At 44.3% G+C, this 26,711-nt stretch overlaps 1 protein-coding gene across 27 annotated transcripts in view; it reads left to right on the plus strand.

Moving 5' to 3' along the window:
• The window catches only part of PPFIBP2 (PPFIA binding protein 2), a 155,987-nt gene that overhangs the window by 33,084 nt on the left and 96,192 nt on the right, over positions 1-26,711 (plus strand). For 20 of the 27 annotated variants that reach the window (XR_014267884.1, XR_014267885.1, XR_014267886.1 and 17 more), the window contains exons 2-3: positions 200-296; positions 18,371-18,585. Coding sequence is in view for 18 of the 27 variants with exons in the window: in XM_082476320.1 (XP_082332446.1) it covers positions 200-296; positions 18,371-18,585 (312 nt within the window). In the remaining 9 variants the exon portion in view is untranslated. Of the gene's footprint in view, positions 1-196; positions 297-18,370; positions 18,586-26,711 lie in introns of all 27 variants that reach the window. The other 7 variants (XM_082476311.1, XM_082476299.1, XM_082476300.1 and 4 more) reach the window with 3 other exon arrangements.

Below are 26,711 nucleotides of genomic sequence, written 5' to 3' on the forward strand. Positions count from 1 at the left end.
CGTGCTGAAGGTTCATGGATTAAGAACACTCGTGCCTGGAGGGCGAAGCCATGGAGATGGCAGAAACCACGCGTGGGCTACCCAGATTCCTCTGAGAGTGCGGTTGTGATGGTGGAATCGAGAGGCCTTGGCGGTCTTGGATACGTAATGTGGAACTCTCTGTAATTTTTCCTTTGTTCTGTATTTGAATTTTCAGTAGGAGAAGGAGGAGACTAAACAGGGGGAAGGACTCATGGCTTCTGATGCGAGTCACGTGCTGGAAGCTGCCCTGGAGCAGATGGACGGGATCATTGCAGGTACGGTCAGGGGTCCTGGCGACCCACAGCTCATCCTCCGCACTGAGAAACCGTTTCCTCTCATTGGACTTTTCTTTTGGGTGCAGAGAGAAGGCCCCTGTTGGATTTCTTTTATTTTACTGTGTGTGTCGTCTCTTTTTTAACAGTGCAAACTTGGACTCTTTGCTATCTGGTGTGAGTCTGGGGCTCTGTTGAGAGTACAGATGTGCCATCTATTAGCATGTGTTTAACTGTATCGCAGTTTGGATCCTGGCTGCAACAGGTGCAGTGAGATTGATTTTATTGTAAAGTTTTCAGAGCACATCATGGCTTATTACAGTCAAGCTGAAACTTGCAATCTCACTGACTTTGCCTCCAGCACTGGTGTCAGCTCCCTTTCCCGGCTGGTCTCCAGTATGTTTGAGAGTCAGGAAGCAGTTCTGTATTAATTCACCTAATCACCTGAAGAATGTTCTATATGTTTTTTATCCATTGTAACTGTTTGGCTTCACGTTTGCCTTAGCCAGTTAGGATTATTCTCTAGAAGACATCCAGCAAAACTGGTTAATTGGAAAGGACTGCCAGTGGGCTGTTTGGGCTGATTAGCTCCTTGATGGGGGCAACTGAAGCCCATATTGGTTAGAATAAGCCTGTCATTGTTGGAAATCTTTCCCCACAGGCCCCAGGCCTTCTTTCTGTCCTTACCTGATACAGGTCACTGGCCTTATTTGTTGACTGGGCGTGTTTCTTTGGGACTTTGCTCCTCGTTGCATGGAGCTAGGGCTGCGGGAAGAAGGTTTGGGCTGAGTGTGGCTAGAGCCCAGGGCATGCACAGAGCACCAGGCATTGCCCCCTTGCCTTTCCTTCCGTCCTGCAGATACACCTGACGCACTGAGGGCTCTGGGTGTTTGCACCTGGGACAGAGGACGTGTTCTAGCTGTCATCTGTCAGGCTCTTAATTTCTCAGTGGACAGAAGGGTCCTTGGGAGGCCGTGACTAACATCCCACTTTTCAGAGGCTCCAGAGATTGGGATGTCCTGCTCTAGATCAGGGTCCCTGAAGCCCTACTGAGAGGAAATGGCCAAGAGCATGGGTTTCCTAGCAGTCCTTTCAGAGAGTCGCATCTGGAAGCTTCCGGGGCCTCCTGTGCATTGAGATCAGAGCCACAGGGTCAGACTCTCAGACCATCTCAGGCTGTCAGCACTGCTGAGCCCCCAGCCAAGGGGCAAGGAAGAGACTCTGAGAGCCCCTGGAGTGAGCAGAGCTCTTGGATGGCTAGGACGGATAAATGGGACACCGCCTAAAGAAGGCAGCCTTGTGTGAGGTCAAGTCCTCCTCCTGCCTCCTAATTTCCCCACACAGGCATTCCTGAAATGACAAAGTCTCTGGCAAAATCCCCTCTGTCTGTGGGAGAGGACTACATGTCTGGATCCTTGGGGCCTTGCCTTGGTTGGGGCTCTGCAGTGGGTGTGGAGGGCGGGCCCTGGTGTGGGTCGTGTGGAACCCGGGACACCCATCCTTCTTCCCTTCCAGTACTACATGCTCCCTCCTTCTCCCATTTCCTTAGGCCTCCACCCTGGCAGGCTTCTTCTGGAAGGGTTCCCCAGACTTCTCTGGAACAGACATGAGAGTTTTGCAGAGGGGTGGTCTAAGATGTTCCAAGGCATTCTTTGTGGGTTAGTCGGGGGAGCATCTGTAGCCAGACTGCTTGGTTCAAATCCTAGCTCTGCATCAAGTTACCTGCATGAACCATGCCTCCGTCTCCTCATATTAAAATAGGAATAATAATAGAACCCACCTAAGAAGCTTGCTGTGCTTATACGTGTAAGGTGCTTAAAACAAAGCTTGGCATATAGTAAGCACTATAAAATATTAGCTCTTGATAAATTAATGAGGGACAAAAAATCTTTACCATGCTGAGTCTTCTCTGCGGATACAGTGGAGTTCTCATTTATTCAGGCCCTTATTTCACCCATTTGTGTTTTGTAGTTTTCATTGTCTAACTAAGGCTTGTGCATGCCTCCTAGACTTGCCTGGGGTCTTCAAGATTAATGCATGGTCTCTGAGTAGTCTCTGCTCTGCTCTTGCCCCCTTGTAGCCTGTCTTCCACAGAACAGCAGAATAATCAAATCACATCACTCTCCCCACAACTCTTCAGTGGCTTCCCATCTCAGGATAAAAATCTGAAGTCCCCGTCATAACGAGCAACACTGTATATGATTTGGCCTTTGGCTGCCTTTGTGGCTGCACCTCCTATACCTTCCATCTGGCTTGTCTCACTTTAGCACTGGCTGTCTCAGGGCCTTTGTGCTGCTGTCCCCTCTGCTGGAATGTTCTCCTCCAAGTACACTCAGGTCAGATCTGTACTGAAATATCACCATGTCTGAGGCCTTCCCTGACACTCTCTAATATGGCATCTCCACATCAGCCCCGTCCTTTTATCCTTTTTTTATTTCTTTATAGCACATATCACCATCTGACCCATTACGTTCATATTCGTCTCTTTTTTTATTATCTGCCTCCTGCATCAGAATGTAAGCTCTATGATGACAGAGGCTTCGTTGCTGCATCTTCAGTGCAACACAGAATAGGGGTTTAATAGGTATTTGTCACGTGTATTTTATTTACTTTTGTGAATAAGCTCCCTTTTTCGTTGATTAGGAGGCAGTTATTGCTTTCTGTGCCTATACTTTATCTGGCTGCATGCTGAACTTCGTTGATTATTTTCTCTACTTGTACCTTTGTTTGGCTGATTCTTTTGGAATAATAAATCACTAATTTTCCTGAAGAGTCGGTGGTTGGTACCTCCTGTGAGCCATCCGTTATGTAGTAATTGGCTCACACAGACGTTTGACAGGAGCTGTTTGACAGATAATTCAACACTGAGGTTATTAGCGAGTGTCTGGAGGGCATATGTTCTATGCCATTTGCAATGAAAAGAATGATAATTATTGAATGCTTTTGTGTGGAATACTTTTCCTCAAGATTATTAAAACCATCCTCATTTTCAAGTTGGCTGGGCCAAATTGGGCCAAAGAGCTTAGGGATTTTTGTGATTAATTAATGTAGACTGCAGAGTTAGATAGACTGTGGGGATCTGAATCCCAGCTCAGCCACTTACTACTAGCTGTGGAATCTTTGGGCGACTCGCTTAATCCTTCTGAGCCTCAGTTTCCTCATATATAAAACAGTGGCAATAACAGTACCCATCTCATATTATTGGGAGGATTAAATTAAGGCAAAGAAGGCACTTAGAACAATGCCTGGCACTTAGCAAGTGCTCAACTGGTCTAGGTTACTCTTGGTTTTGTTGATATTAGTACTGACATTATTTTTGCCGCCCAAGCTGTAGTGCTGGTAAATGACAGAACTAAGATTTGAGTCCAGGGCCATCTGAACCTCTTCTGGGCTCCATTCATTCCCGGGTTGGTTTTATGGCGAAGTGTAGCCAAGCCCTGGGGTTCTGTGGGGCCATCTACAGGAGAAGAGAGTTAACTGGGAGGAGGGGCCAGTCCTGTTCTTGCCCATCCCCACACCCACCCCCTCCCCCGCCCTGTCTCTTGGCCACAATGGCTTACTCTCTTCTCTTACACATTCGACTTCAAAGTGAGGGCTCCTTTGCTTAAGGGTGGAGCAGCTGAAAGAAAGTTTGAAGATTGTGGCACCAAATCATGATACACAGATCCTGCAGAAGTGACGTTTTTGTGTTAACATTAAAATCGTCCTTTTTACATTTCTGTTCTCTCATTCATTTGAAGGCGAAGGATGTCAAGTAGCACCACCAACACTTTCAACACTCAGTTGCTTTTGCATCTGTTAAAGTACTCAAACAAGTGCCCAAGGACTGTATTCTCTCACTTTATGGAAACACAATTACACTTATTTCAGTGGAAGAAATTTTTATGGGCTTCCTGCATGCCCGAAATAGCAAGCACTTATGCAGAAACAACAGGGATTCCTACTAAAATAGACACAATTCCTTGAATAATGATTATTAATATTCATAACATAACACTATATAACAAGGACTTTCCCTTTATTAATTACTCTATAGTATGATAGGCTACTCTTCACTTTCCAAAACTCTTTCCAAAAGAGTTTCCAAAAGAGTATACTCAGGGCATGTGATACCGCTGTTGATGTAATTAAGCCTTTAATGCAAAACAGATGCCCCCTTCCTCCAATGAATGTAAACAGTGCAAATAGTGCAAGAGGTTATCACTCGTAGAAGCAACCAGGCCAAGAACACTTGGAGGACATCCTGATACACAAGTGCCAAGTACACCCCTGCAGGGCCACACATGGTGACCCTCATCATCTCAAGGCATTCATCCGCTCTGGAGGTGTGAGAAAAGGAAATGCCTTCTAAGCAGAAGTAGGAAATGAAGCAGAAATGTGAAGTGAAACTCCTTGCTAAGATGGATTCTTGAAACCTGAATAGGTGTATCCTGGGTGTGATTGTACTTAACTAGAACCCAAGAATTTTATAGCAGAAAGTTGGGAAGAGGTGACTGTTAAAAAACCCAGGACTCTTGTCAAAACGGTTTGTTTCTAATACAAAAGACCATTGTTTTAAGTTCCAGTATGATGTTAACCTTTGATCTGATCTTCTTCCTGATTAGTCCCTGTGATTCAGCCTACAAATAACACCATAATTGAATTACACCGTTGATGATCGAAATTCAACACTATACTGCTTAATTATATCCCTCTGGATAGCCCAGAGCAACTGCCGCATACGCTAATTTTGCATAGGGCTTCATCTGTGGGCTAATGGGGTCAGCGGCTGCATCTGAAATAGGACCAGAGAACCCCTGGTCAGGACCCAGGGGACCGCTTACTCCTCTTCACTGGGGCAGGAGGTTACTTGTGCGATATGAGCTATACGCATTGATGAGGAATAGTTAGAAGGAATGTGTTTTATAACAGTTAAACAAAGAGGTTGCTCTGTCCTGGCCTTTCTGCCAACTCTGATTAGTGTCTGCTTTTTTTTTTTTTTTTTAAAGACTGTGTGAGGGCAGAGAAAGTTCTGATCAAGACTGTGATTATTCACTTTGGCCCGTGAATGATTTCAGCTGTGGTGTTAAAGGCTGATGATTGAGTCCAAGCTCTGAACATTCAGTTGGTCTTGTTGTACCCTCTCCGAGGCCGATCAGCATAGAGTGGTCGTCGGTAACAAAGCCACCTGCTTCCCAGTCAGGACTCAGGTTGAGGGTCCTCTGCTATGAAATTGACCTGAGGAGAGTCAGGGTGGAATTTTAGAGGTGTCTAGTGGGCTGAGATGTCAAAGACTGCCCTTTGTGTAAAGAGGTCGAGACGGCCCACAGTGGGGCTGCGAGCCCTATTCAACAGCCATCATTCTGTTTTCTTCCCTTGCTGGCAGAGCCCACCTCTCACTCCTTTATGGCTCTGTAGCCTCATTTTCTAGTCTCTGAAAGAGTGTGAGTAAAGTTGGAATTATCATTTGTTCCTTAAATACTTGCTTATAGTTGTAATTTATAGGAACTGACCTGCAAAACCATCTGGACCTTGTGTTTTCTCATTGGAAGACTGTCTTTTTGTAATAGTTAGGGACAGCCAGGTTTTAATTTTTTCTCTATTGAGTTTTGGCACATTATATTTTTCTAGATATTTGTGTATTTTACCAATGTTTTCCATTTTGTTAGCATATGGTTGCTTATTGTATTTTATCTTTTTAAGATCTGCTGCTTGTTATATCTGTTTTTTAATCCTAGTATTGCTTATTTGTGCCTTCTCTTTATTTTTGATCAATCTTGCCAGAGACTTTTTTTTTTTACTACTTTTTTCAAAGAATTGACTTGATTTTGCTGATCAGTCACCATAGTAGGTGTGTATATTATTTATTCTGTAAATAGTTAAATGTGTGTATGTATCAGCCCAGGTTCTTCAGAGAAACAGAACCAATAGGGTGTGTGTGTGTGTGTGTGTGTGTGTGTGTGTGTGTGTGTGTATAGAGAGAGACACATAGACAGAGCAAGAGAGAGAGAGAGAGAGAGAGAGAGAGAGAGAGATTTATTTTAAGGAATTGGCTCACATGAATGTGGGAGCTGGCAAGTACGAAAATCTGCAGGATAAGCCAGCAGCCTGGAGTGCCAGCGAAGAGCCAGTGTTACAGTTCAAATCCAAAAGCCATCTGCTGGAAGATCCCCACTTCTTCTAGAGCAGGGATCCCCAACCCCCGGAAACCCCTGTTAGGAACCAGGCCGCAAAGCAGGAGGTAAGCAGCGAGCGAGCAAAGCTCCATCTGCCGCTCCCCATGGCTCGCATTACCGCCTGAACACCCGCCCCACTCCTGCCACCACTGGTCTGTAGAAAAATTGTCTTCCACAAAGTCGACCCCTGATGCCACAAAGGTTGGGGACCACTGTTCTAGAGAGGTCAGTCTTTTTCTATTAAGATCTTCCACTGATTGGGTGAGGCCCACCCACACTATGGAGGGCAGTCTGCTTTGGTCAAACTGTACTGATTTAAATGTTAATCTCACCAAAAAAATACCTTCACAGAAACATGTAGAATAATGTTTGACTAAATATCTGAGTACCACGGCCTAGCCAAGTTGACACGTACAATTAACCATCACAGTATATATAGATATATAGGCATTATGTATCCATGCTTAATATATATACATATTTAACTTCTTTGAATATCTGTTCTTTATCGTTTATCATTTTCTGCTCTACTTGAATGTATCTGTTCAACTTAACAAATCAACCAATAATATATAACAATATGTATTTAAAATTGATTGCTAACTTGTGTTGTGGTTAAAGTGGTTTCTGATACTTACTCTTTGGAATTTATTGATACTTGCTTTGTAGCCTTGACAAGAACATTGCCAGTTTTCATTAATGTTCTGTGTGTGCTTGCAAGGTGTGTGCATTTTCCAGTTATTACGTGCCATGTTCTATAATTGTCCATTACATCCAACTTATTTGAATCTTCTCTACCAATACTGTTGTGGTTTTTTTTTTTTTTTTTTTTTTTTTGGTCTGCTTGATCTTACCAGTTTCTGAGAAATACATATTAAAATTACTCTACTAGATGGTATATTTTGTCCCCTATACTTGTGGATATTTTGCCTTCTATTTTGAAGGTGTTTTAAATTTTTTTATTTATTTATTTTTAAAAATTGAAGTATAGTTGATTTACAATGTTACAATTATAAATTGATTTACAATTGTAACATTACAGTGTTACAATTTACAATGTGTTAGTTTCTGGTGTACAGCAAAGTGATTCAGATATATATATATATTCTTTTCCATTATAGGTTATTACAAGATATTGAATATAGTTCCCTGTGCTATACAGTAGGTCCTTGTTGTTTATCTATTTTATATATAGTGGTGTGTATCTGTTAATCCCAAACTCCTAATTTATCCCTCCCCACAGCTTTCCCCTTTGGTAACCATAAATTTGTTTTCGATGTCTGTGAGTCTGTTTCTGTTTTGTAAATAAGTTTATTTGTATCATTATTTTAGATTCCACATATAAGTGATATCATATGGTATTTGTCTTTCTCTTGCCGACTTGCTTCACTTAGTATGATAATTTCCAGGTCCATCCATGTTGCTGCAAATGGCATTACTTCATTCTTTAATTTTATTTATTTATTTATTTATTTATTTTTGGCTGTGTTGGGTCTTCGTTTCTGTGCGAGGGCTTTCTCTAGTTGTGGCAAGTGGGGGCCACTCTTCATCGTGGTGCGCGGGCCTCTCACTATCGCGGCCTCTCTTGTTTCGGAGCACAGGCTCCAGACGCGCAGGCTCAGTAGTTGTGGCTCACGGGCCTAGTTCTCCGCAGCATGTGGGATCTTCCCAGACCAGGGCTCGAACCCGTGTCCCCTGCATTGGCAGGCAGATTCTCAACCACTGCGCCACCAGGGAAGTCCCCTACTTCATTCTTTTTAATGGCTGAGTAATATTCCATTGTTTGTGTATGTGTATATATATCATATCTTCTTTATCCATTCATCTATTGATGGATACTTAGGTTGCTTCCATGTCTTGGTTATTGTAAACAGTACTGCTGTGAATATTGGGATGCCTGTATCTTTTTGAGTTACAGTTTTCATCTTTTCCAGATATATACCCAGTTGTGGGATTGCTCGATCATACAGTAACTCTATTTTTAGTTTCTTAGGGAACCTCCATACTGCTCTCCATAGTGGCTGCACCAATTTACATTCCCACCAACAGTGTAGGAGGGTTCTCTTTTCTCCATACCCTCTCCAGCATTTATTGTTTGTTGGCTTTTTGGTGATGGCCATTCTGACTGTTGTGAGATGATATCTCATGTAATTTTGATTTGCATTTCTCTAATAATTAGTGGTGATATTGAACATCTTTTCATGTGCCTGTTTGCCATCTGTATGTCTTCCTTGGAGAAATGTCTAGGTCTTTCGGCTTTTTTTTTTTTTTTTTTAAATTATTTATTTATTTATTTATGGCTGTGTTGGGTCTTCGTTTCTGTGCAAGGGCTTTCTCTAGTTGCAGCAAGTGGGGGCCACTCTTCATCGCGGTGCGCAGGCCTCTCACTATCGTGGCCTCTCTTGTTGCGGAGCACAGGCTCCAGTCGCGCAGGCTCAGTAGTTGTGGCTCACGGGCCTAGTTGCTCCGCAGCATGTGGGATCCTCCCAGACCGGGGCTCGAACCCGCGTCCCCCGCATTGGCAGGCAGACTCTCAACCACTGCGCCACCAGGGAAGCCCTCGGCTTTTTTTAACTGGGTTGTTTGTTTTTTTGTTATTGAGTTGTGTGAGCTGTTTGTATATTTTGGAAATTAATCCATTGTCGATAGCATCATTTGCAAATATTTTCTCCCATTCCATAGGTTGTCTTTTCATTTTGTTTATGGTTTCCTTTGCTGTGTGAAAAGCTTATAAGTTTGATTAGGTCCCATTTGTTTATCAACTATTTTATGTTTTGATTTCTACTTGTCCCACTCTTTCTGCACCTCCCTTACACCTTTTTAATGTTTGAAAACATCAAATTGTTTATGTGTGTTCTTATTCCAGAATCAAGGCCAAGTTTCCTTCTGTGGGATGATTTTTTTCTAGTTGGTAGACTGAGGATATTGCCCTTTTGCATCCTGGCTTTATGCAGAGGTCTTCCATCTGACCTCTCCCTTTGCTCAGGCCCTAAGCTTTGTCTCCTGTCCTCAAGTGGCCCATTCAAGCTGAGGTGTTAAGCCACCAGAGAATTGGCCTGCAGGGCAAACACCAGCTCACATGCTCTCTTTCTCCTGAGCTACTGAGCTCTGAAATTTTCTTTCAGTTCAATTGCTTTAAAAAGTGTATGTATGTGTGTTTTTTAATTTTGGGTGCCCTTTGGGATTTTTCTGAGCATAACTAGTCTGTTACCACCTGCCCTGTTGCAGCTATAATGCAGTTACCTTCCTGGGCTCATGGCCCCTTCCTCCATCTTCAAAGCCAGCAATGTCAGGGCAAGTCCTCATGTCATATCCCTCTGACCCATTCTTCTGCCTCCCTTTTATGATTTAAGAGCTCATGTGATTAAAACTCCAGGATAATACTCCATTTCATGATTCTTAATCACATCTGTAAAGTCCCTTTTGCCATATTAGGTAACAAACACATTCATAGTTTCCAGGGATTAGGATGTGGACATCTATGGGAGGGTCATTATTCTGTCTACCTCAAAGATCAATAAATAACATCCCTTACAACATTGTAAATCAACTATACTTCAATAAAATATTTAAAAAGAATAACAGCCCATTATTCCCCTCCTAGTTTGGTTCCAGTCAAGGAACAGACAAAGGAGTCAGACAGAAAGATCAAAATATCAGTTTTATCATTAGTTTTACTGATTAGGAAAGTTAGCTTGACCTGAAGCCACAGTCAGGAAGGACCTTGAATCCACTCATCCTACACACATACCCCAAATTGAACTCAATCCCAGGCTACAGACTTCCACCTTCTGGGGCAGAGCTTGTCTCAGAAAAAGTTTCCTCAGAAGCTAATGCTTGCATACGGGGACGGGCAGCTCCAGGGAGAATTCCATCTTTTAGTTCTGTCATCAGTAGAGGCCTTCCGCCATTGAGGAAAAATTGAGTGAGGGGAGGCAGATAGAAACCACTCTCCCCTCCCACAGAAATATGGAGACTGGAACAGTACACATAATAGCGATTCTTGATTTTTGTCGAGACTTTGTGTATGGCCTAGTCTATGGTCAGTTTTGAAAAAATGCTTTATATGTGCTTGAATACAATGCGCCATCTCTAGTTGTTTGGGGTATAGTTCTTTATGTGCCTTTTGCTGTTTTGATAATCACCACTTTAGTTTTTAATTTTCTTTTTGGGTCTGCTTGACCTGTCATTTCCCAAAGGAGAGGGTCTTTTTTTACACACTGTGGGATTTGGTTTTGTAAATTTGTGTTTAGGATTTGATATGCAAGTTCATCAGTGAGAAGACTTGTAATTTGCCTTTGTAGACCTCAGAACTTCTAAATTGTTCAGTTCCAGGGGCACCTTTCACACTCTGGTCTACAATTTGTACTGGCAGGCTCTCCTTATCGAGACAGCTGGGAGCAGTCCCTCCTTTTCTCTACTGAACACCAGTTAGATTAGAATTATTCACTTCCTGAACGTTGGCTAGAGCTAACTTGTAAAAGCATTTGGCCTGGTATTTTCTCTGTGGAAAAATATTAAATTATGGCTCAATTATTTATAGGTCTATTCAGATGATTTTTTATTTGATTTTTGTCATTTTATCCAGTGACTGTGTGTGTGTGTGTGTGACTGGTTTTAATATTTTGATCAAAAATACCTACTCCACTGCTTGAAGTCCTGAGTTTCATTTTTTGAACACATTAAATTTCACTCATTCAGTGTCATAATTTTTTGTATGCCTCTCTTAATAACATCAAAGAACTGGATTTCTTTTTTTCCATTATTCATATTTTTGCGTTTAAATAGGTGTTTAGTGCAAAATGGATGACTAATAAGAAAAATAAATAAAAATAAACATAAATAAGTAAATAGGTGTTTAGTGCATTTATAATTATTATAGTTACTAGTATATAGGTATGCGTGTACTTATTTCTCTGTTTTATGCTGTTGTTTCTTTTTAACTTTTTTTTACTTGTTTTTGGTTTTGCCTTGCTGGCTTCTGTTATATTGATCAAGTTGTTTTTAAATCTCTTTTAGGAAGTTAAACATCTATTTCTACATTTTTAATGCTCATCCTTGCATTTTTTTAATGCTCAAAAAAATGCACGTTTTTAACATGCATCCTTTACACAAAGGCTAAAGATAAGTATCTTTATAGAATAATAATTCTGTCTTCCTCTTCAGTAATACATGACTCTTAGAATGCTTTAATTCCCATCACTGCCCCATCTTCCACATTATTTTAGTTTTGTGTTCTGGTGTCATCTTGGTTTATAGACCCCAAAATATTGTGCTATTTATTTATTTATTCATTTATTTATTTTTCATTGAACATTTATTTTTATCAGATATCATAATGCATTATTTTACCTAATCCTTGTGAAACTTGTGAAAGATGAACAGTATTGCCACCCCCCCTTTTTTAAAATAAATTTATTTATTTATCTATTTGTTTGTTTATTTTTGCCTGCATTGGGTCTTTGTTGCTGCGTGCCAGCTTTCTCTAGTTGTGGCCAGCAGGGGCTACCCTTCATTGTGGTGCATGGGCTTCGGGCTTCTCATTGCAGTGGCTTCTCTTGTTGCGGAGCACAGGCTCTAGGCGTGTGGGCTTCAGTAGTTGTGGCTCACGGGCTCTAGAGCACAGGCTCATTAGTTGTGGTGCACAGGCTTAGCTGCTCCGCGGCATGTGGGATCTTCCCGGACCAGGGATTGAACCAGTGTCCCCTGCACTGGCAGGCGGATTCTTAACCACTGCGCCACCAGGGAAGCCCTGCCACCCCCTTTTTACAGACAGGAAATTGAGGCATAGAGAGCTTAACTGGAAAGCATAATTGGGAAAAAATACAAGATCCATCAGATCTCAAAATCTAAGTTCTTTCATCATCCGATATTACATAAACTAGTCTTAGCTCTCAAAGGAAGGTGTTGAAACAAAGACCTTAGGTCTAAGTAGTTGTTAGAGAATGTACAGGACATACGGTCCAATGGTCTCCATTCTGGGTCTTCAGTGGAGGTGTCTGATGGTGCCCAGGAGGCTGCAGATCTGTGTCTTGAGGGTGAACCTGCAGCTCCTCTGGGATTCAGAGGCTCTGCCTGGGTAACAATTTGCTATAAATGTTCTTGTCTCATGCATTTTGTCATACTGTGTACCCCTGAAGAGCTTCAAGAAGAAATAGAAAATAGTCCTGGAGGCCAGAAAGTCCGAGATCAAGGTGCCAACAGGGTTGATTTCTGGTGCGACCTCTCTTCTCAGCTTGTGGGCTATCTTCTTCTCACTGTGTTCTCGCATGGCCTTTCTTCTGCTGGTTTTGGAAGAGTCTTGCAGAGAGGCAGGAGGTGGCTGCAACTGACCCTGGGGAAACAGACCCTGGCTGCAGCCACTCTTGGGCTCTCCCCCCGCCCCCCCCCCCCGTATGTGTTTTTCATCCCACTCCTTTTTGGTTGGTGCAGTTTTTCCTGCTTCATGAAGTAGATCCTTTAAAATCCCTTCAGGAATAACCTGCCAGTAATAAATTGCACGAGTCATTATGTGAAAAATGTCCTTATTTTAGTCTTAATCTTGAGTGGTAGTTTATCTTGTACAGGTTATAGGTTGGTAGCTACCTGTAGATATTATTTTGTGGTCATCGGGACTTACTGCTGATGAGAAGTCTGTTGACAGTCTGTCTTTTATCTCTGGTTGCTTTTAAATTTCCTCTATCCTTGGTGTTCTTCAGTTTCACTGCGTTGTTTCTAGGATGGGTTTGTTTTGATGTATCGTTCTGGGGACTCAGTGTGTGTCTTTTAAACTGAGAAGACTCAAGATTTTATTTGTGACAAATCCATAGCCATTTCCTCTTTGTTGCTTCTGCTTCACTCTATATACTTCCTTCCACTTTCCATTCCAGTAATTTTCTTATCTGTTATTTAACCTGTGCACTTAATTTCTCACTTGAATAATTTCATTCTTCGTTTTGGTTTCCACGTGGTTCTTTTTCAAATTGTCCTGTTCTTTTCTCGCTCCTTCTTATTCTTTCATTAAAGTTTCTATTTCTCTCATTTTTTTCCTTCAATTATGTAAAACATATCATATAAGTCCAAATAGATTCCCAAATAGACAAGTACTCATAATATTAATTTATTGATTAAGTTACTTGTATATTTATAAGCATTACGTAAAATAATTATGGATTTCTTATCTCACTGGCACATTTTTAATAATAATTTTATTCAAGTGTTTTACATTTATCTCCAACATACTGTGTTTATCATTATGAGAGCTGCTTGTTGAATAATTTTAGCATCCCAGAACAGTTGAAGAGCATGTGAGGATGTTGATAAAATGTAGAGGTGGGGCCCGAGAATCTGCATTTCCACCAAGCTCCCAGGTAATGCTAGTGCAGCTGACATGCACAGTACTTTTGATGTGCAGAGTTCTACAGCAGCGGTCCCCAACCTTTTTGGCACCAGGGACCGGTTTCGTGGAAGACAGTTTTTCCACAGACCCAGGGCGTGGGGGTGGGGGTGGGCTGGTTCAGGCGGTAATGCGAGTGATGGGGAGCGATGGGGAGCGATGGCGAGCGGCAGAAGAAGCTTCGCTCGCTCGCCTCCTGCTGTGCAGCCGGTTCCCAACAGGTCGCGGACCGGTACTGGTCTGCAGCCTGGGGGTTCGGGACCCCCATTTTCGGGCCCACCATCTTCACTTTTCAGTTGTTGTAAATACGGCACTTTAAAAATTCACATATGATGCTCTCAATAGATATTTCATCTTATGCCAGAGAACCCCCATCTGCATGATAAAGGATCTTTCTTTTTAAACACCCACAAATAAAATATTTTATTTATTTTTCAACAAATGGTGTTGGAACAATTGAATAGCCATAGTTAAAAAAAAAAAGAAAAAAGAACCTTGACCTAATCCTCATACTTTGTACAAAATTAACTCTGGATCAATCATAAATCAAAATGCAAAATATGAAGCTACAAAACATTTAGAATAAAGCATAGGAGAAAGTCTCTGTGACCTTGAGTAATACAAACAAGTGTATATTAGAGGTAAACAATAACTAATTTATTACAGTTTGGATGTGCAGGGTAAGGTAATAAAATCCTGTTGTGCTTGCCAAGGAAGAAGGGAAAGCTTCACAGTGGGTAGTGGTCGGTGGAGGAGAAGCAAGTGGAGGGTCCCTTTGGAAGGGACATTTTTTTTTTTTTCTTGTGCCATTTTTCATCAAGTGTTTATTAGCCTTTGGGGGGCTCATGATAATATTAATTCAAATTTCATTGCATAATAAAGCGACAGGGACATCCTGCTCTCAGCATGACAGCCAAGGGAGCTCTGCAGATCCACTCAAATGTGAAGCTGGAGAAAATGAGTTTTTAAAAAATGCAAATAGCCATTCTCTGGAAATGATCCTGAGCCATTTCACTGAAGAAACATTTATTCCATAGAATCTACCAGAACTTGGTAAGAACTATGGGCGTCTGTGGTCTTTGAACCAAGGTGTGTGCCCTCCCTCCCCGCTCTGGCTCAGCAGGGCAGAAGCCCACCCCAGGCTGGGGGAGCCACACACACAGGGACCCCCGCCTCTGGCATCCAGCTGCTCGGCTGCCTTCCCGGGAGGGCAGCATGTCAGCGTTTCTCATTCTGCCCCCCAGAGATCTGTGTTTGGGGCTAAACCCTGAGTGAGTGTGGCTGAGAGGTGGTGGGTCCCTTCTCCGTCTCAGACCCCCTCGTGGGACCAGATTGCACATTGGGCTCAGAGCACTGAGGATGCTGGTTCCCTGTTACCCTTGCTCTGGCTTGGGGCAGGTGGAGTGGTCCATGCAGTGAAAGATCATTTTTTAGAAGTTTATCTTACATGTATATATTTCTGAATTGTTCAACATATATACTTCGTGTAAGTGAAGACAGGCTAAGTTACGCTGCAGTAACAAACAGTCCCCAAATGTCAGCAGCTTGAAGCAGCTCATACAGGTTCCCCCTGGGTCTGCTTAGGGCTCTGGTCAACCTCATCGTCCCTTTGGGACACAGGCTGATTCAGTCCCCACCGTTGCCAGAGACCAGAGCAAGTGAAAGAGATATGAGGAATTGTGCTCTGGTTCCTAAAGACTTTCTCCCAGAAATGACACATATCACTTTTCATGTTTATTGCCCAGAGGAAGTCATGTGGCTGTGAGTAACTTCAAGGGTCAGAAGTGTTATCCTACTATGAGCTTAAGGAGAGTAGAACCAAAACGTTTCTGAATAACCCTAATTACTACTACACACATACTTAGTTGCTTTTGAAAGCGATCATGAAAAGGCTTTCAGTGAAATCCTATATTTGCATTTTATGTTGTCTTACCTTCCCCTAACAATGACTGAATCTGTATTAAATTTTGGTTTTGGGTGCTTAAAATAAAAATTCTCAGGTTGTCCTCTCTGAACATCAAAATTTGACATTGATCAACGTTGATTTGCTAGTCAATGATTTCCACTTAGGCTGCACATTGGAATCACCTGGGGAGCTTTTTGTTATCCCAGGTCAGCCTCAGGCCAATCAAATTAGAACCTCTGGAGGTTGGGATCCTGGCATCTGTAGTTTGTAAAACTCCCAAAGTGATTTCAGTCTGTATGTAAAATTGAAGTCCCTTGTGCTAATCTATCTTTCCTAAAGAGTGCTTTGTTGTTCAAGATAAAGTAATTGAGAGATTGCCCCCAAAGAGAAACTTTATTCAGGCTTTGAACATGAGGTGAGCTGCTGTTTTCTGAGAGTAATTTAAGGGTCAACACCTTGCCTTATGTTATTGTCTCTTTTGTATTGTTTTGTTAAACCCAGGTATCAAGGCATGCATTTTCTTATTTGTTGCACCTGATAGTCCTATTTTGATGTATTTTCCTCTGTGATTGTAGTTTTTCCATAGGAACTGATGATCATCTGTAGGGAATGTGTGTGGAGTATGGAACTGAGTCTTCCGGGTGATTGTTTTTTTGTTGTTATTTCGGTCACGCCATGAGGCTTGTGGGATCTTAGTTCCCCGACCTGGCATCGAACCCAGGTCACAGCAGTGAAAGCTCTGAGTCTTAACCACTGGACCGCCAGGGAATTCCCTGGGTGATTGTTGCCTTTGCTAATGCTGGGCCATAGGAGTTTCACCATTCTGGACCATTTTCTGAGCCTGTGTGTTGATGAAATTGCAAAGAAATAGAAATTAAAGTCTTTTACGTGTGGATACATATGGAAAAATAGACACAGATACACATGTACTCATACACATTTACACACATACGCAATGTTTGAATAGTAAGGAAGAATCCCAAGGTTTTAGGGCAGGGAGGGGCCCAGAGAATGGAAGGAACTTGTCCAAGGCCACAGAGTGATATAAAGTGAATGAAAATCTCAGTCTTCCCACCTACTCCTGGCCTGACTTATCCTACATTTATAAATGTGTGTGTGTGTGTGTGTTGAAGTGTGTCCGGGATGAAGAGGGATTACTTAGCATTTGTTTGGAGATTGGGAGGTCTTGCCCTGCTTCTGTTCATTTTCTTTCCTGAAGTTGTTGGCTGTGGCCTCTCCTAGTCAACTCTAAACTGTATTTGCAGGAGCCAGAAAGTGCTGAGCACACATCAGAGTGTGGGTAACGGGGCCGCTTCCTAGCTCCCCGGAGCCACGGACTTGTTTGTGGATTGTGAGCCACGATCCCCTCTGTCCTGCCCTTTGAGAAAGCAAACCGGCAATCAAATAGTAATTGTTTCCTTCTGTGTGCATTTCTCCTTCCAAAGACTGCCATGGCAAGTAGGAAGCTGGCTTTTAAAAGAGTAGAGGAACCTGGAATTAGACGTCAGGCCTGCAGTGTAACCGTGAATGTGGTAGCCCTACAGCCCACATTTTCCAGCAAGAGTCCTGATTTCAAATATCTTATTCTGTTGGTTTTATAAACAATCCAAATGCCCTAGACATTCCACTATGAACCATATTTTCTAAAGTGTTTCTTACTGATGAAAGAAGCACAGGAATCCTTTGTTAGACCCTGTTGCCCCAGTTTTGGTTTGAAAAATATATCACTGTACATATTATGCAAAGAAAACTTTTTTTTTTTTTTAATGGTGGGGTTTAGAAAGGCAAAAACAGTCCTATTGGGGACATACCAATTTAGAAAAAGATGACCCAGTATCCCAGATCTCTGGGGAAATCCAGGTACTCTTCCTCTTAGCTCTTCATCCAAGCATATGTACAGACATTCAGACCAATTCCCCCTCACCATCTGCTGGTCAGGGGGCATGATAACTATGTTAGCTAACTATGACAGGGGCTCTGCCCTCAGAGACTTCACAGCCCATAAAGGGAGATGAGATATGGATACACACAGCAATAAATACAAGTCAAAAGTGTGAGTGTGTCAGAGGGTATAGAATCTCCCAGCTGGGAAGATCTAGAAAGATTTCGATTCACTCCACCTCACCAGACCCCACACAGCATCCCTTCCTCTGCATCCTGTTGGTCAGAGCAAGTCACTAGACCAGCCCAGAGTCAGCATCCGCCTCAGGATGAGGGGAGTGGAATGCCCACACAAGGATGGGACGGATTTTTGGTGGCCATCTGTGCAGTCTACCACATTAACTTAAAAGAGGACAAATTTATTAATCTCAGAGCTGAAGACTGGCATCTCACCATTTTAGCGCACATGTCCTTGGTCGTGGGTGAGGTCTATCTGTGCTCTCCCAGTTGTCTGAAGGTGTGAGCTTCCCTAGGCCGGTCCCAATGGGCACAGTCATCTGCCTCCCTCATGCCCAACCCAGGATGAAAGGTGATTTCTGCAAAGTTCACTTTGTGAGTGATTCTGCTGAGGCAGAAGTGGTTCCTCTAGGCTTCTTATCCATCCCTTTCCTCTCCCCTTTCACTAACTTTGCTGTTTATCAGTTCCTTGCCCGTGGCGTCCACCCTTCTTACCAAGGTTCCCGCCTCTGTCTTGTTCCAGGCACTAACACAGGGGTAGATATTAGCGATGATACCTGTGAGCCTGGACTGGCCTCCGCGGCTTCCTACGTGAACCCCTTCCCGGTGCTGCATCTCGTCGAGGACTTGAGGCTGGCCCTGGAGATGCTGGAGCATTCTCAGGAGAGAGCAGCCCTGCTGAGCCAGATCCCAGGCCCCACAGCTGCCTACATAAAGGAGTGGTTCGAGGAGAGCTTGGTGAGTAGGCCCATGGCCTGGGTGGGGAACACGGTCAGGGAGCCCCTGGCATGCCACCACCACCTGGGGCTGTTACTTCATCTGTGCACTGTCTAGTCTTTTCTTGCTTCCTGTCCAGATTTGGCCAACCCCCAGTGGGCAGTGGTCCTTCCCAGCAGAAGGGGAGGGCCTGGTCAAGCAGCTTAAGCTCCACAGTCAGCCTGCCTGTGCCTTCCCGTTGTTCTCCTGAGAAGGGGAAATCCAGGGCCAGAGAAGAGCGAACGTGGAAGGTGTTTCCCCCCAGATAGTACAGGCACAATTTGCTGTGTTATAATCCCTGGCTGGGGTCTCTATTTTCAGCTGAACCCACCATGCCCCTCGTTTCTTACAACAAACTAGAACCTTGTTGCCTCATCTATCCCTTTATTGCTGCCCCTACTCTTCAGACCACCTTGCCCTAGAAGTCCTTCCTGCCCCTAGAGTGGAATGCAGGTTTCCTGACTCTCCTTCTGCCCTCTCTAGATCAATCCTGCACACCTGCTAGCCTCTAAGGGAAGCAGATGAGTAACCAACGCTGTAAATTTATGGCTTTTGTTACCCATCTCCTTCCCTGTGGAGACCAGCCAGTCAGCTTTAAAAGATTAGTAATATCTGGGAATGGGTAAGGCAAGGAACTAGTCCATTCTGGAAATGATCTGGATTGCACCCAGTCCGGGGCTGGGAAGCCAGAGGGAGCATGTGATTATTACCTAAGCTGAGTCTGAGGATGAAAGCTGGGATGCAGTCTCCTAAAGCTAGAGTCCTGTGGATCTGATTCAAAATTGGAAAGTATGCACAGAGATAGGATGACAGGAACAGGACCACTAAATTGGGAGGGGCAGGTTGATGTTGAAAACCACAGAGGAAGGAGGTTGAGATCCTCTTTTCTGGAGGCCAAGTCATTTGTGATTAGACAGGTTATATCCCAGATGTCCTAGCTGCTCCTGTTCAGGAGTCTGTCAATACAGTCTTATCCCCATGCCTTCCTCTGAACACCGAAGAATTCTTTATTATATTCATTATATGTGTTGTTCAACATTTTCATTACATAGGTTGTCTGCCTGGAGTTCTGTAGCATACCCACAGGTAGGGAGAATAACGGCCTTCCAAAGATGTCTACATCCTAATGGCCAGAACCTGTGAATAAGTTAATGTATGTGGCAAAGGGTAAGGAAGCAGGTGGAATTAAGGTTGCTAATCAGTTGAGTTTAAAATAGGGAGAGCAGCCTGGATTATCCAGGTGAGCCTAGTGTAATCACTGGCGTCCTTATAAGTGGAAGGGGGCGGCAGACGAGTCAGTGTCTGATGGATGTGGTGGGAGAAGGAGTCGCCCGTTACTGCTGCTGGCTTTGAAGGTGGAAGGGCCAAGAACTGAAGAATGCAGGCAGCTGCCAGGAGCTGGAAAACTGGACTCTCCCCTGGAGCCTCCAGAAGGGAAAGCAGCCCTGCCAACAGCTTGATTTTTAGCTCAGTGAGATTCATTTCAGACTTCTGACCTCCAGAACTATAAGGTAATGAATTTGTGTTTTTGCAAGTCACTAAGTTTGTGGTAGTTCGTTACAGTAGCAACCGATAATGCCCAGAGAGGAAGGGGAAGGTTGCTGGATGGGTCTCGGGTAGGCCTGTTACAGGTCAGGTTTGCAAGCTGCCTCCTCGTCCCTCCCCCACATGAAGGCGGTTCTTGGTGGTCCTCTCAGACTTGTGCTGATAACGGACAGAAGTCCCCACCTGCTTCTCCGCTCACTCTTTTAACCAGATTGGGAGTTGCTGGGGGATGGCTTCGGTAGTCTAGTTCTCTTTCCTGCAGCAGAAGGATCCGCCCTTTGCTTCGCTAGAGAGGAACTCTCTGGCTGTTACCGTACTTGCAGCTTTATGATGTTGATCCTGGCTTCTCCCCTGTCATGTCTCACCATCTTCTGCCCACCGCTCTTTGCAGCTGCGGCTTTCCGGCTCACTTTACACCTGGCATGGGCGCCGATCCCTCCCTCCAGTCCTGCTAAGTACTACTGACTCAGGCTGTAGTGTTTACAGAAAATTTTATGAAGCTTCAAGAAAATGATAGGTCCTTAATTCCTCAGTCTGAAACCCTTGGGTCCACATGCATTTTAGAACTCAGAGCTTATTAAACTTTAGAAAGGTGAGACAGTGCGTGTGCACTGTACAGTATGTACCATCTCTAGCAGATACAGGGCAGGAAACGGGTGAACATTTCTTCAGCAAAACTCGTGAATATCTGCATGAAGTGGGATAAAGAAAGACTACAAATACATAATTTACAGTCACTATTTTTACCTTGTATAGATGTGCCTGAATTTATGAAACCATTTCTCTAATATTGAAATTCTTTTTAATCTTTCACTAATGATATGGCATTGCACAGACTCTGTCTAGAAATATTTGTCGTTACATCGAAATATTTTCAGGTAGAATCGTGAAAGAATAAGAGTTAAAACAGACAAAATACAGAATGCTCAGTTAAGTTGGAATTTTAGATAAACAATGAATTTTTAGTAAGTATGTTTCATACAGTTTGCTAAATCTGGCAACTCTGATCAAAGGTATTAATATCTTTAAGCCTTGTGACACATTTTTCCAAACCACTTTTCAGAAAGATTTTACTCATTTATATTTTCATTGGCAGGGTTTGAGGTATATCCTGATCAACAACAAGCACTAAGATTGAAAAAATAGCTTTACTAATTTCATAGGAAAAATGGCTTCATTTTATCTTTGCATTTCTTTGTTTAGTAGGAAGGCTAAATTTTTTTTTTAATTAGCTTATTAATATTCTGTATGGTTTCCAAACTTTTGATCTCTTACCCCAATATGAAAAAAATTCATTCTCCAAATATACGTATTTATATATGGAGAATTGTCCTAATATATGTAACTTATAAAACATAGTCCCAGATAGAAAATCCTTTTTAAAGGATGGGTTAAGGAAATAGCTCTAGAGACTTCCCTGGCGGTCCAGTGGTTAAGACTTCACCTTCCAGTGCACCAATCCCTGGTCCGGAAGCTAAGATCCCACTTGCCTGGCAGCCAAAAAAACAGAACATAAAAACAGAAGCAATATTGTAACGAATTCAATGAAGACTTTAAAAATGGTCCACATCAAAAAAAAAAAAAAATCTTGGGGGGCTTCCCTGGTGGCGCAGTGGTTGATAATCTGCCTGCTAATGCAGGGGACACAGGTTGAGCCCTGGTCTGGGAAGATCCCACGTGCCGCGGAGCAGCTGGGCCCGTGAGCCACAATTACTGAGCCTGCGCGTCTGGAGCCTGTGCTCTGCAACAAGAGAGGCCGCAATAGTGAGAGGCCCGCGCACCGCAATGAAGAGTGGCCCCCGCTTGCCGCAACTAGAGAAAGCCCTCGCACAGAAACGAAGACCCAACACAGCCATAAATAAATAAATAAATAAAATACTTAAAAGGAAAAAAAATCTTTAAAAAAGAAAATAGCTCTAATATTTTCTTCACACACAACACCCCCAGCGATCACCTTGAGTCCCTTGGGTGTGCCTGCCCTAGTCTGGTCTGTTAATATTTTGTGTTGTCTCACCCCACCCCTATTAGGATTTTAGTGTGTTTCTTATATTTAAATGACTTTTTACTAGCCCTTTGCTTTGTGGCATTTCTTTTCATCACTTTGTTTTAAAATGTTGTTTATTTATGGTGGTTTTTTGAGGCAAAGACTTTAAAAGGATTGTAACTAATTTTATCAGTCTTTCCTGTTTGAATTTCTTTTCTTTCTAGAAAGGCCCTGCCTGACCTCAGATCAAATAATATTCACCTGTATTCTCTCTCCAGTAGGTTTATAGTTTGATTTGTATCTCATGGTTTACTCGAATTCATCTTCAGTCTTTTTAGTGTGTGGCATGAAGTATGGATCTAACTTCTATAATTTACCAAAAGAGGTTCTTAAAAATTTTTGATCCCAAAGTAGTTGATGTGGTGGTTGGTTTTTGCAAGATGCATTGCAGAAAACAGCTTGCATTCAGATTTGCAGATCTGTTTTGGGGGCTATTTACAATGGTTGGGGGAATGCTTGCCTTGGAGAGATTTTTCTAAAAGTTGTTGCATTCATAAAACTTTTGGAGTAGTTATGGCCATCAGCAACCTATGAATGTTGTACTTTTAGAGAGGTCAAAAGTTCATATAAACATTCCAAGATACCAGGGCTGGATGTTTAAGGTTTTGATTCTAGACAGAGACCACCTGTGTGTATTTTAGGTCTCACAGACCTAAAGTCATTTTACAAGGCACACACATTCCATAGCAGGTCTTATCTGTATGGAGATAAAATCCAAGGCCGTGAAGAAACCCACTGCTCCTCTTTAGATTGGTTTTAGATTGCCTTAGGTTGGTACTTTTAGTTAGAAGATGTTGCTGTACAAATTGTGGTCTATGGACCAGCAGTTTTGGCATCACTTGAAAGCTTGTCTTCAAGAAAAATAAGTTAGAATTTGCCCCATCCACTGAACCATTTCCAGGTGATTCGTATTCACATTAAAGTTTGAAGCACTGCTTTAAACCAGAGACTCGCTTGAATTATTACCAAAAAAAAAAAAAATCCCAGGTGACTTAAAATTGGAGCTAACAAGGTAGCTCGAGGGCTCAGGCAGGCAGTCCTTGTGCCTTCTCGTTTCTCATTCATGGTATCTGTACGTCCCTTGGGTGTTTGTGCTGTTCTCCTTCGTCATAAACCTCAGTTACTGCTTTGTCATATGCTGGCCTGGCATAATCCAACCCTGCCTTATGACACCTGTCAGTTGGGATTCTTTCTCAGAAAGTGGCATAAACAGTGAGGAGTTTTAAATGTCACTAACAAGATGTCCAGAGGATGGGCAGTCCCAGGGTTAAATCAGTGGCTCTGGGATGACCTCAAGGACTGCAGCTTTTCTTATCTTTCTCCCACCACCCTCAGGGTGTTGGTTCTTACTCAGGTGTGTCCCCTAACAGTTGCAAGAAGGCTACTGCAGCTCTGGTCAGCCTGTCCTCACACACACACAGCTGTGTCCAGAGGTAGAATATGTCCTCTTTTTATAAAACTGGGGAAGATTTCTCTGAAACCCCCCAGCTTCTCATATGGTCCCAATGGTCAGGATTTGTTTGCATGTGCATACCCTAGCTGCCAGGGAGGCTGGGGAACCAGTGTTCGTGCCTTTACTGATCATAGTGGGAGGGGGGCGTCTGTCGGGAAGGAACCATGACGGAGGGGGGGAAATAAATGGCCTTTTATTCTTGTTGACTGACAAGTTCTTTTCATATTTTCTGCGTGTGTGTGTGTTAACCCCTGAAGGAAAGAATCTCATTGGTTTAACTCATAATTTTTGAGCCAAGCGCTCCGGGTCTATGAAGAAATGTTAATTGCAAAAGAAACAGAAATTAAAGATTGTCGTTTATGCTCAGCTGTGGTTGGTTTTGCAAGATGCATTGCAGAAAACAGCTTGCATTCAGATTTGCAGATCTGTTTCGGGGTCTGTTTACAATGGTTGGGGGAATGCTTGCCTTGGAGAGATTTTTCTAGAAGTTGTTGCATTGGATTAGCTGCCCTTGGGTCAGGTCTCCACCCAAGGGCCTATTATTAGCTGGGGTGAGAGGGTAGGAATCGTGGTCTCCTGTTACCGTTCAACAGTAACTATACCTGGGATCTTCAGTCACAGATACTGGCAGCTGTAGCACACAGAAATATAGGGGCTGCTGAAGAGGCCGCAGTGGATGTGGGGAAGCGGTTGGCGGTTCGAACACATAGCGGACTAGTCCTGGGCCCCCGCCCGTATGTCTTAAACGGTGAGGGAGCTGTGGTCCCTAGTGCATCGTGGTCAGAAAGCCCGTGTGTGGGCAGCTGTTTCTTTACAGTGGGGTTGGTTCCTCCTTGCTGGGTGCTGGCAGGGCTGGACACAGACTGGCTGGCAGCAGCAGGGATTCTCGGCCTGGGAATAGTTATAAACAAGCCAGGCTCATCCTAAAGACACAAGTGTCAATGGGACAGAACTGCCCAGGATTCAGCGGTGCTCGGTGGTGGGCAAGTTCCCAGAGCTTTGGGGCCTAAAACAGGGCCCTCCCTTCCTTGGCCCCTAACAGAATGAGGAAAGGTGGGCTTCAGGCCTGGAAGGGTATGTGCGGGGCTCTCTAAGCTGGGGTCCCTCTGGGACTTCAATGAAGAAAGGAACAAAGGGCCTGGATCCCCCTGTTCTAGGAGCAGAACTGTTACCCATCCAGGTCTGTTTGCCTGATGCACAGCAGGCCAAATGCTGAGATGCTGTGGTTTACAGCCAAGAGTTTATTCACAAGGCAGCCAAGTGAGAAGACAGGAGAATATGTCTCAGATCTGCCTCGCTGAAGGCGAGGGGGTTGGAGTGTTTATGGGATAAGAAGGTGGTCTTAGGGCAGAGGTGATTGGAAGTAGGGAAAAAGTGAGGAAATCGGTGTTCTGCGCAGGTGCATCTGGGTTAATGCTGCTGCGTATTCCAGATGGAGGCCCTTAGCATCATCTGAGGGTGGAGTTTTCCAGTCCTTTGATGTCAGAAGGCCATTCATTAGACATCTGCGCAGGCCCAGTTTTAGGGTGGTGCCAACCGGTCCCTGGCCGGCTCACACTGGGCAGGAGCTGACTCCAAGTTCCTGTAAAAACAGCTGGGCTGCGTGAAGCTGGGACGGTATGCAATTAAAGGGAGGAAAACAGAAAGAAGGAAAGAAAAGAACAAGTGAACTTAATGAAGGCAATTTACAAGCAAAGGGGTTTTAGCAAGCTGTTCCCTTATCTGTTGTTCTATAAGACAAGTTCAGTAATTTCTATTATCAGCTTCTGTTAACTCTATGGGGCACAGTTTCAGCATCCGAACTCTGGGCTTAGCCTCAGAAAGTTGGTGGAGTGCCAAGGCGCTTCGGATGGGGCTCTTGCATAGGAAAGGTTCCTGGAGACCAAGGCGAGCAGGGATCACGGAGCCTGGCCTGCAGAGACGCATCAGTGAGGCTGTCCTGTGATAGCAGAAGAGTGTGAGCCTCTTTCATGGTTGGCAGACAGGGCCGAGCTCAGGGTCAGGACTCGTAGAGGATGAAGCTGAGGCCCAGGCTGGAAGGCTGCAGCATCTCTGCTGTGATGGGAATGGAGCTGAGTTCCAGAAAGGGGCCACCTCGTTCCTCTCCCTGCAGCTGCCTCCTAGGCCTGTGGTGACCTGGTGGATGAAGCCCTCAGGGAGAGTGGCACCCGTAAAGGGCTGGTCAGCCAGCTTCCAGTGGGCCCTGCAGGGCTGGGGAAACAGCCAGCTGTCGGGGGGTGGGGGGGCGGAGCGGGCGGGTGACCCAGGTTCCTGGGAGATGCCCGAGTCATACCAGAGCCGGCAGGGTCTCCAGATGGAGCAGCTCTGGGGCCTTCTCTAATAGTTGGGCACACGCATTCGTCATCTGCAAGGTATCAGTCTGTTCCACTGTTTCATTACTTCGGATGTGGGTCAGGGAGATTTTTGGTGAAGACCTGAGGCCTCGGGGGCTGAAGGTGTAGCCTGAAGAAAGGCAGGTAAGCCCAGCAGCAGCGGAGTGCGGGCAAGTCAGGGCAGAACCCGGGCTCCAGGGCGGGGGGGGGGGGTGCTTGGCAGAGACCCTCCAGAGGGGCTGTCCTCTGTGCCGCCCTCTGGAAGCAGCGTTCGTGGAGTCGGTGTGGCCTGCCAGAGGGCCCATGCTCTCCTCAGCCAGGGTGCAGGTGTCCTGGTCAGCGTGCTTGGGCAGGTGGAGGGGAGCAAACCAGGGTGAGGCGGTGTGGGATGAGGCAAAAGGCCGGCTCTCTGCCACTCGCATGTGGCCACGGGTGGACCTCTTTTCCCTCCTCTGGGACTCAGTTTCCCTGCTGGAAATGAGAGCTGGTCTGACAGCCCGTCTGCAGGATCCGGACACGCATTCCAGTCCTGCGGTTTAAAGGCTACAGAGCGGCCCCCTGGTAGCCACCAGCCCATGCCTTCCTCAGTCTAGACGTTTAGGTTTGCAAAGTGTAGACAGGTTAGGGAGCCCCTCTAGGCACAGCTGCCCCATGTCGGGGCTCGGCCGAGGCCGTCATCTCTGGTCATCCCTGGAGCCGTGAAATGGGAGGCTCTGAATCGGCAGCTTCCTCT

This window comes from Balaenoptera physalus (genome assembly GCF_965194825.1).
Source record: "Balaenoptera physalus genome assembly, chromosome: 10".
Taxonomy (NCBI): Eukaryota; Metazoa; Chordata; class Mammalia; order Artiodactyla; family Balaenopteridae; genus Balaenoptera; species Balaenoptera physalus.